The sequence below is a fragment of the Polyergus mexicanus genome, unplaced genomic scaffold (assembly GCF_030449975.1).
Source record: "Polyergus mexicanus isolate NDT 795.1 unplaced genomic scaffold, iyPolMexi1.0 SCAF_1, whole genome shotgun sequence".
Taxonomy (NCBI): Eukaryota; Metazoa; Arthropoda; class Insecta; order Hymenoptera; family Formicidae; genus Polyergus; species Polyergus mexicanus.
In genome coordinates this window covers 5,289,196-5,300,271 of record NW_027223321.1, presented here as the reverse complement: position 1 = coordinate 5,300,271, position 11,076 = coordinate 5,289,196, and the positions used below count along the sequence as shown (strand labels likewise).

Genomic DNA, 11,076 nt, shown 5'->3' with positions numbered 1-11,076 from the left:
GCCGGTTCAACGGGTGTGATATCAGTTTACAAAAGTTTTAATTTTTTTAAGAATAGTTAACAGTATTTTTTGTTTGTTACAGTATCTCGTCGATAATACAATAAATTGCGATAATCGTAGTGCGTACAAACTAACAACGAAACAAAAATGGATTAGAACGCAGCGTCTTCCGAAATTGAATGCGAGAACAATGTGCTTTCTCTCTCTCTCTCTCTCTCTATCTCTTTTCTTTTAATACATATCCGCGCGTATAAATTTTTTTCTTCGTTTCTTTCTCCATTTTTCCGTCCGGTTTTCGATGCGCCTCGATTTTTTCATTGGATCAAGAGGCAGCTACTCTCTCGAGAGTGCAATCAATTCAAATTTACCGTGTATAATATATATATATATATATATATATAATCATATATACATTATTATTCTTACATATAGAGGATCTTTCGGTTTCGATATATAATACAATTTTCCCAAATTATGTCCCGTGCAACGCCTCAGCAATCCATCACTGTCCGAATGTTCGCAATCGAACAACGTTAAGGGGAAATGTCGATGGACAAACTCAATAAAAAGAGAAACACGCTTTGTGCGCGCGCAAATCAACGTTTCTTAAGAACAATGCATGCGTAAGTTGAATAGTGCGGCGGGGGGGGGGGGGGGGGGAGCGCGAGGCGTGAATAGTTACGTCGCTAAACACGAGGTAATTATTCAGGCGCTTCCGCGTATTATCCTCAAAGAGAATGTTTGTTCTAAGTAATGTCTCGATGATCTAATATCTTATGTTGATTTCCGCACTCAGACGAAACGCGCGACGATTGCGAGAGGTAGGGAGATTATTTCATTCTGTATAATGGCGAGACACGCACTTTGTCCATCGCATCTCCCAGGAAATGCGATCTCGATGATCGTACGATCGACGGAAGAAATAGACGCGGGAGGATAAGATTTTACAAGATTACACGGAACGGCAGAATGATCTTTGCGAATGATCGCGCTAAAGCAATCGCTTCCCCGCACCGTATCGCTGCTTCTTATCGAAAGATCGTGGGAAAAGGGGGAAAAAAGAGATTTTCGCTCGTGAAACAGAACGAAATTACATCTAATTATAACTGCTTGCACCCCCCCCCCCCCCCCCCGTCATCGGGCGTGGAGTCATTTTGGTAAAAATCTCTAGGCTGCTTGCCCTTGCGCCGGATACTCGGGTCGATCGATCTGTTCCTCTCGCGCGGACGATTCCTCCCGTTCACTGTCATTTATGTCTACCCTTAAGCAAATCGAAATCCGAAGGATTCGCGCGACGAGTATCCCGCGCGAAAGCGCCCTAAGCCTATTTTCGTAATCGCGAACCTCCGAGGTTCCCCAATATCGCGAAAAATCCCTTGGAGAACCGTCGGTTCGCGCCATCTCGATGATAACATATTACATACACACATTTTCTCTCTTTCTTTTTCATGCATTTTTCTCCTCTCACACGTTCACCCTTAAATTACTATTATTTCTTCTTGTTACAATGCTTCGCTATCGTAAGATAATATAATACAAGTAGAATTGTCCGTCTGTGTATGTGTTCAGTGATTACGACAAACTCACTTCCGTTACTTGTTTTTACAGCCCGACACTATTACGGATATCGCGCACAACTTCCGCCATTCTGCAAATCGCGAAACAACTTCATAGCCACGTTTCTCGTGGGAAACATTACGCGAGATTCTTATATATATATATTTTCTTATATAGATAAAACATTACTTTTTATTTGTAGAAGAGAGGGAAACATTCGTTGAAAATTTGTATGAATCGTTTAAAGGATTCAGCCGATTGATCTCTTCATATTTGTGATTCGCTTGCAAAATAAACGTCGCTAATGCACGACACAAAAGGGGAACGGCTCGGACGCGCGTCGTCGAGTAGGATGCGAACGAGAGAGAGAGAGAGAGAGAGAGAGAGAGAGAAAGAGAGAGACAGAGAGTACGCTAAGCACGGACGATAATATCATTACATTCAGATGATAGACGACGATATATGAAGTAACTACGGGGTCGATGGTTCGTGACGCGGGTCAGTGCCGTTCCACGTCGTCGATCGTCTTGTCGTATAATTGTTCGACAATGCGACTGCAACGGAGACTCGAATTTCGTAATTTCATCCCCATTACCTTCGTCATGACGCGCGGCCATCCAGAGAATGTCCAACAATTGTTTTCAGTTTTGTACACAAAATACCAACTATCTATCTGTGCTGGAAAATGCACATACTGCTTGTACGCGTCATATATATATATATTTATATGTATAATATTTATATATGGTGTATTGTTTTGCATTTAGAGCGCGTAGTTATCTAAAAATTAATATTTATATAATTATTCACCGTTTATATATATATATATATATATATATATATATATATATATATATATATATATATATATATATACACACACACACATACACATACATACATATTGCGTAATATCGCGTAGCATGTAGCAGAGTGGGTTCTCTTTTTACTATATATTTATATATATTATTAATATGTACACAAAATGATTCATTATTAGATATATGTTTCGCGTGCTTTTACTTTTTTTCTTGCCTTGGTTTTATGCTCAGAGAGTTGGACGCTTCGAACAGATGTGGAGATATCAGATTACGCTCGAGAACATCTCTTTACAGATCAAAACATTGCCCTATTTGAAAATAGCCAATTTAATTTCAAATTAAAATTTTCATTAAATAAAATCCAATTATGAAGTTAAATTAAAAGACAAAGATTTTGTTATTTATTCATGCTCACGAAAGTTTAATAAGAGCGCTTAATCTCTCCGCCATTATAAATACCTTTATCGCTATTTTTTAATAATACTTCGACAATTAAAACAATTGGCATTTTTGTAATTTAATCCCTACTATATATATGATTCAAGTAGTATCTATTACATTAAAATGTATGCAGAAAGTATACATAAAACACACATGTCTGCACAAAAATACGTTCTCGAACGTAGCACAAGGAAAAAAAGGACTATTGGCAGAGACGTTTTTCATTTAAATTTCGACCACTCTCTCTTTCTAAATTCTAAAATATTTGTTCGTAATCTTTCGTCGCACTTTATTCACACACATACAATCACGCACGGGTATGCACTCACACCGGTCCAGACAATCCGGAAATGGATATATTTGTTCGACTACATGGTAGCCACAGCGCTCGACCAATGGAACGAGAGAGACACTTTAATCTCCCTGCTTATTATTTTATGACGTTCCTTATGACGTACTTCTTCGTGGTATTTCCCGAAGGTAGAGGTGTCTTGTCCTTTTTACCTTCGACGACCTCGAAGTTGACGAATTAATATCGAACAGCTGAGTTCACCGACGGGTTAAGAGAAAGATCGACACTTTACACACCGATCCTCTCACCCCATTGGACGATCGTTAAAAACTAGGATCTCGAAACGAGGAGAGGAAAGTAGAATCTCAATCATGATTTTTTTTTACTCACCGCTGCTATAGATTTGCGCGTTGCGCAAGGTCGTAGCTCATATATTTCTCTCTCTCATTTCGTTCGCCATTCTCCAGAAAAAGGAGGGATGATCGACGATGAATCTCTGCGTCAATGACGTGAGCAGGAGGTTTTATATAAACCTGGAGAAAGATAAGCGGGGGAGGAGATGCAAGAAGCTTCCAGAGATAAGCGTGCAAGACATCGCGCACATCGAGGCACGTATCTTCTCTCATTATCCTTTTTCCTTTTCTTTTTTTTTCTATCATTTGGCTTCGTTCTTTCGATCAGCTGCGAATCTAAATATTTTTTCCTCGTTCTACCCTCGGATGAGAATAATGGGCCGAACGAGTTCAGATACTACGAGCCGGTCATCACCGACATCAATTAACGCTAATTTTGTGCCTAATTCAATTTTTCTTTTTTATCTGTATTATAGACAGTACTATATATGACAGTACTATATATTCACCCAGCAAATTGCTTTTACGAAGAGCAGATTAATTATTGTTGATGTTCCGGGTTCTGCGAGTATATATTAATAATAAACTTCTATGAAAGAGATTCGAGATTTTGATATATTTTTCCTTTATTACTACAGATCAATAATGCATTTTTCGAGATGCGTAGCAAACACGCATCGTATTTATTAAAGATATGTTTAATGATTTATTTTTGCTAAATCATTGTAAAAGTACTACATTTGTACTCGACGAATACGGAACAACAACTAACACGCGTATTTTTGCTCTTAAGAAATTTATTAACATCGCTGCAATTAAAACGCATGTGCACGCACGCGCGATCGAAATTAACGAGGACCATAGAGCGCGTCCTTATAGCGAGATTATCGAGAGATGTAACAATAATGATAATAATAATAATCACTAATATACATGCTATGTATACTCCTGTACAAAGTTACATTGCACAATGCATCTCTGATTTTCCGCAAACGTATATCTAATTTTTTTTCTTTAGATAATCGTAAGCGCTTGCTGTTCAAGGCAGCTCCACGAGAGAGTGATACCTGGCAGTAAAGGAAAACAGTTATTGTGTCGATCGAGCAGTCGACCGATTGTCGTAGACACCGAATGGCTGTTTTCATTCCTCGCGCGACGCGAACGAAGAGCCTAACAAACTATGCACGCAATTGTGTTAGTATGTCATAAGCAGTGAATACTCTGCCCGCAGATCGCGCCAAAATTGTGAGAACATGGAATTATCGTAAATCACATTTTCGGTCATCAGCCAAATATATTCTTAATCATTAAAAACGAGAGTTATATCGAAAAATTATTTTGCGGACCCTTTTTTTTCCTTTGCCTTTTACATATTCGTCAACGTATAAAAATATTAATACTAAAACTTTTTTTTTTTTTTTTCCAACTAAACCCAACTCACAACGACGTTAATTACGAGATATCGCTTATAATGTGATGTATCTCTTTTTCTTGAATATTTGTTTTTTATAGAATTCGAGTATTTTTTTAGTGATATCAACAAGACATATCACATATCTACGCGTTACGATGGCTCGAAAGTTGAAACGATTTACATTTACAATGATGCCAGGTGACACTGATGAGCTAGCTTGATTGCAAAATGGTGTTTGATACATTTAAGGGTATGTTCACACACGCGAGCTCGCAATGTCCATGGAATTATGCCAAAATCTCACGCTTAATCTTAATCTTATAAGCGTGATTAATCTACATATTTTCACGCATCAATATATGCGTGTGACACACGTTCCGATTGCGTATCATCTTTTTATCGCTAAAACATATTTGTGATAGACGTAATCTCGCGTTTTCACATGTCTGTCTCACGTGATTTTTAAATTTATACACAACAAAGAGAAAAAACAATTTATAAAATTCATAACACGAAACGTCAATTACGAATGAGACACGATATACCATCAGAAATGACTTCTGATCTTATTCAGTGAAACGCGAACACACACTCTTACGTTTCTATAAAAAAGTCTTATTTATATTCTGTACAGCATTTTGATTTTCACAGCGGCAAGCTTTTAAGAATAGATCTGAAGATAAATGTTAGTTTTTTAAGCTTCAACGGATACGGAAGAAGATACGCGCAGTATATCTATTTTAGAATTCACTGCGCAAAATTTCAAGAATATTTCGAAGATATTGAGAATATATAATGAGAGATGCCTCTCGACGCATGCACTACAACGACATCATCGTTCGAGTTGGCGCAACAGACATAAAAGGATTAGATAGGTATCGGAAAACGCGAAGAGCTGTTTGCGCGGCTAAGCACGAGTGTGAACGACCCTTAAGAAGAGAAATCGGCGAATGATCCGTGTCCTCTTCGGCGAGGACGGCGAATCACCCTATCACAATCTTCGTCGACGTCGTGGTGGCGCTCGCCGTTGACATATGTAAATGACGATGACGGAGGAAGTGCCGATGAATGATGTACGGCGACAACGACGAATGGCGACACGACGCAGCAACGTCAAAGAAATTACCGTCATCAATCGGACGAGTATCGCGCACTCCGCACTTTCGTTAAATTCGGAAAGAAGAGCAACGATACTTTTTTTCTTATCCAGCCTCGACACGAGACCACCATACTGCACCTTCACGTATACCCGCACCACACTGTAGCACCTCAACACATTGCAATTGTCATGGCCTATGGAACCTGCAAAATCAAAAAAAGGATACGCATTAAAAACATATTAGTCGAATTATGAAATATCAATAACGTCTCAATAATATTGATAATTATCAAAATTTTGATAAGCTAAGCTTTCATGATTTAATCTTTAGTTAAGTTCAAAGAGCTTGTATTAAATCATCAAATTTTATCGAGTCGACAGTGTTCAGTAATACAAGGCGATTTCTTTATACATGCTTTCATCCAATTTTTACAATGCTAAACACATTTAGCGAAATTATTTTAATAAAATGCTGATTCGGTGCAAACTGTGCTTTCAAAGTAGCTTCGCTAGAAATTTGTAAAACATCAAGTACCTAGTGAGGTGTCGGCTGTCCTCGTGAACGGCCATCTCCGAACTCTTGAACTCGTTCAATTCCTTCCTAATGGCAGCCTTGTCCTTCGGAGTTAACCGCGTCCAGGGCTTGTCGGCTCTTCTATCGTAATCGTGAGCTTGTGTTACCTCGATATAGTCGTTGAACCTAATAATCTGCAGAAAGAACGGAAAAGATAGGTATATAGCTTTTCGTTTTTATAGCGCTTTATTATAATCCTTTAATCCCTTATCAGAAAATAACGCCATAAAATAAGATACGATAAAATATCGATTTGATTCAAATTCAGCTATATCTTTTGCGATCGACATACGTGTAATCAATCTGCGTATCGTGAAATATTAAAGAGTGTAGCGCAACAAAAATTCGTAAAGATTTACAGAAAAACTTTTTTTTTACACTTGATTACCTTTTTTTCCTTGAGTTCTTCGACGGTTGGTCGGAAACTCAGTTTGCGCAGGAGATATCGTTTCTTCTCCTCCTTCTGCTTCTTTTCCTCGGCAGGACTTTGCTCTGAAAACGAATGTTGCAACTCGAAATTTAATTCCATTCGATTTCACGAAGCAAACACAAATAATTTAATTTCAATCTTCGTAGAAAGTAGATTGTTATTATATCAAGTTAAAACGTGCATAATTCGTGAATTCTAAGGGATTAATCATTTTTTTTTAAATTTAGCATTTAAATAGATTTCAAAAACCCTTTATGCAGACATTGCTCGCAATTAAAAAGAGAAAACTAATCAAGTAAACTTACTTTTCAAAATATTCCTCTCCTCGAGTTCCTCCTGAGTCGGCCGCATGCTCAGCCGCCTGAAATGAGAATGGCACGTGAATGAATCGGTGTAAGTTCATCGGCCACTTTAATCTTCTTTCGAGAGAGGAAAAGAGAAGAAATTCGCGCGGGAGGAAACGGGGCATCCACTTTGTGCAGACAATGTGATTCACCGCAGTCGACACCACTCGTCCCATTATCCGAGCGTAATCTTTTCGAGAGACAGCTGTTATTTCAAGCTCGTTTTCAGGCAAGCCTGATCAATCGTGACAGACGGATGTCGATAAAAAAGGGGAGGAGATCGATATTTCCGAAATAATACGCCCGCAGTTCCGTTATTATCGAAAAATAACTTTAAACGTAACTTTAATACGTTAAATTGACGAATCCGAAACAAATATTTATTCATTTCTTTATTATTTATTAATAATATTTATTTATTTTACAAGAAGGCAAAAGCCTAGGTAACAAAACCTCTCATTTTAACGTCGATTTTGAGCTGACTTCTAGGAAGACTTCATCTTATATCATATTGGAATGAAAATCTCGCAGACGTGATTATATAAGGCATTACGTGATAAATGACCGGACAATTTTCTCACCTGATGAGCTTGGCACCAATCGCCTCTTTCGTTTCCTGCCTTTCATTATCTGTCTGTAGTTGAAGAATGTTTCTATTGATGAGTTCTTGTCTATCTGGCCTAAGAGCGAGTTTCAGCGAAAGCGATTCCTTGCGCGCAATCTTGGCTGCCAAACGGTCTGTCAAAACAGAAGATATCGAATTTTAGTCTTCAACTCATTGATTTTCCATTCTGTTTATTACGATAGAGAGAATCGAAGATGGTACAATAAATAAAATACATTTAAAGAAGATAATAGAATAATCAGATTTAATTAAAATGTAAGAGAGTCGGAATGAATTTCGCACAGACGTTTATTAAATTGCGCATCGGTGTTAATTAATCTTGCGTCCAATCCTACGTCACGATCGCTAATTACCCTCCAAGATCGACGAGCAGCTGAAGCTGCGATACAACAACGGGGCGTGTTCGATCGGCACGACCGAGGCGCAGACGATCGACACCGTCGATGCGGTCCATATCGACAGCATCGTGTCATCACTCTATCTCTCTCTCTCTCTTCCTCCTTCCTTCTCCTTCTCGATACGGAAAGTGTCCGAAACGTGTTCGAAGCGTAATCGAAATCGGAATTCCGGCAATATTAATTACCGTTCGCGTGCTTTTTCGCGAAAATTAATTTTAAAGCAAATATATGAATTTTGAGGGATCAGCTTGGATTTAAGAGAGTAACTTTACGATCGTCCACTCCTACGCGATTCGATAATAATTTAGCGAGCGGAAAGCTCGCGAGATAAATCCAGATTAAAGAACGACTAGGAACACACTGAGTAACTTGCCAGCTATCTTCGAGGATTAATATAAACCTCTCAAATGTCTACTACATACATATACATACGTACGACCTGGCGTGAATATAATTAGTCCGGTCGTTGAAGGCTGATTTAAAATGTTGGACAATTCGCGTGAATTTCCCGCGAGACATTTAATCCGCGATAAAGCGCTCAACAGATTATTTTCTCGTATATTAGGTCATTTATATAAATTATGTCATATGAATAAAATTACTTAGTGCGCGGTGTGCTGTTGTTTACAATTCTATTTTAAGATATATAAAAGCGAATATATTTCTGAAAAGAATATAATTTATTAATTTATATAATTTATATATTTATTATTTATAAATTTATGTAATTATATAATTTCATATAATTTATAAATTTATATAATAAGATATTTATAGATATTATACTCTTCTATTAGTATTTCGTTTTGGCAATTAAATTATCTTCGCGTAACGGAAAAAAAAATTACTGCGATATACATTGTACTTATGGAATGAACATTAGATTCAGTTCCGGACGCAAAAAATATGAATTTGAAGCTCTCTAAAGATTACATTGATTATCTCTGGCGTTGGCGCATCAAAATTTCCACTTTCTTATGAATTTCCACAACTTTCGCAAATGTTTGAAGTCCGTCAAGTTCTCCGAGCTCCCCCCCTTTTTTTTTTTATTTCTGCGTTCCGCAAAGTTCTTCCGACAGCTGTGACTGACTCGGCTTTTTTCCAAACTATATTCTTCAAGATTTATAGAACAGTCCCTCGCGTCTCTCTTCTTCCCCGCAAAATAGGAGAAAAACGCGAACTTTATCGCGGAACTATTTATTCTATCTATGTGCACTATATATTAATTAACATATGCATTAGGCTGCGTTCTTATTGATGTGCGACTGCGTGAGAAAATAAACACGAACAGTGTGACAGTACGTCATATGATGGTCTCATAAATCGATACGTATATATTTATAAATATGTCGCGTACAATTTATTTAAGTTAGAAATTTAATAAAATCGAAGACGACTTACTTTTCTCGTCGTCATAATCATCCCTGTAGAGGACTTGTCCATCACCGGAATCGCCATCCACGTCTTCCCTGATGACATACGGCCGTGCATTCTCCTTGTTCTCCAACGTACAGGGCAAAGCGAGGCCGAATCGAACCGGTCGACTGCTGAAAGAACGAGGAACGAGACGTGCAAGATTTTTTAATACATTCGGAAAGCGTTTTCGCCGGTTGACGCTACGTGAACCAATGTTCTACTCTACGGTGCTACAAGAGAACGAGATGCGAAAGATGGGATATGCTCGGGCGGAGAAGGGTAGAGATGCATAGTGGTGTGTCAGACATGTGTCGGGTGAAGAACAACGGGAGCAAGTCCGGCTGCTACCCGTTCGACACGTTGAATGCCGTGTGTACGTAAACTTTATTCGCGATTGTACTACTTGCTCTTTGCGCAAGCTACGTGTTGCGCGACATATTCGCGAGCGAGATTTCTGGAAAGGTGGAAAATTTATTGCGAAAATTCAGCGAACGGTAAAACGGATAATATACAGTAATCGTAATAATTATGGAAATTTTAATATATTCTCTCTTTCTAATTGCGAATATAAATCTTATTTGCGATTTCTACTTGCTTTTTTTTTTTTTTTTTTTTTTTGAAACCGGCATTTTGCGCTGAATATAAAATTATAAAAATGTTCAAATATATACAGCGAGAACCAGCGATTATAATAATCATGAATCTAATTAAAATGAGTCGGCGTTCAACGTGTTTAAATTGAGTTTGCAATTTCTCTCGAGTCGGTCCGCATTCCCTCGCGTCGAGAATTTTTGAATTTAAACTTTTAAACTTATTGCGGTGAATTTTCTTTCAAGAATAAAATGTCTTCGAGTACTCTTAGAGATTGTAAACATTTTACGAATATTTAGCACGAGCGCCATTCTTGACTGTGTACGCAAAGTATTCCTCAGAAAGAGTTAAGATTTTCTCTTCTCGCGGCAATTTATATTTATAAGAACTTCTCATAATATTATATTTACGATAATACATTGTGTCAAGACTTTCAATATTCTCATTGGATTACGTTTCATGATTCTAAAGACTAGGAAAATTTGTAAAGAATTCCTGAAAGAAATCGTTAAGAAATCGCAAAGCACGGTCCCTGGACCAATTATGTCTCGTTTTTGCTTTAATATTTTTACACTAAATTTTTTACTTCTTCTTTCGAGAGGGCAGTGCGTAATGTCAGAAGCGAATTGCCTCGAGTCAAATATTTTCGAAGCCTTTTCAACAACGTTATGAAGCCGGCGAGTTTAAAGCGCCAAAGCTGCAATAATGTGATGCGAACAAA

At 37.8% G+C, this 11,076-nt stretch overlaps 1 protein-coding gene across 10 annotated transcripts in view; it reads right to left on the bottom strand.

Moving 5' to 3' along the window:
* Positions 1–636: 636 nt before the first annotated feature.
* LOC138933029 (phosphatase and actin regulator 2) overlaps positions 637–11,076 on the bottom strand; it is a 213,657-nt gene continuing 203,217 nt past the window's right edge. For 8 of the 10 annotated variants that reach the window (XM_070295506.1, XM_070295452.1, XM_070295469.1 and 5 more), the window contains 6 exons: positions 9,750–9,895; positions 7,907–8,063; positions 7,287–7,342; positions 6,940–7,043; positions 6,513–6,685; positions 637–6,180 (listed from right to left, as the gene is read on the bottom strand). In XM_070295506.1, coding sequence (XP_070151607.1) covers positions 6,165–6,180; positions 6,513–6,685; positions 6,940–7,043; positions 7,287–7,342; positions 7,907–8,063; positions 9,750–9,895 — 652 coding nt within the window. In that variant the 3' untranslated portion in view covers positions 637–6,164. The remainder of the gene's footprint in view (positions 6,181–6,512; positions 6,686–6,939; positions 7,044–7,286; positions 7,343–7,906; positions 8,064–9,749; positions 9,896–11,076) is intronic. The other 2 variants (XM_070295479.1, XM_070295497.1) reach the window with 1 other exon arrangement.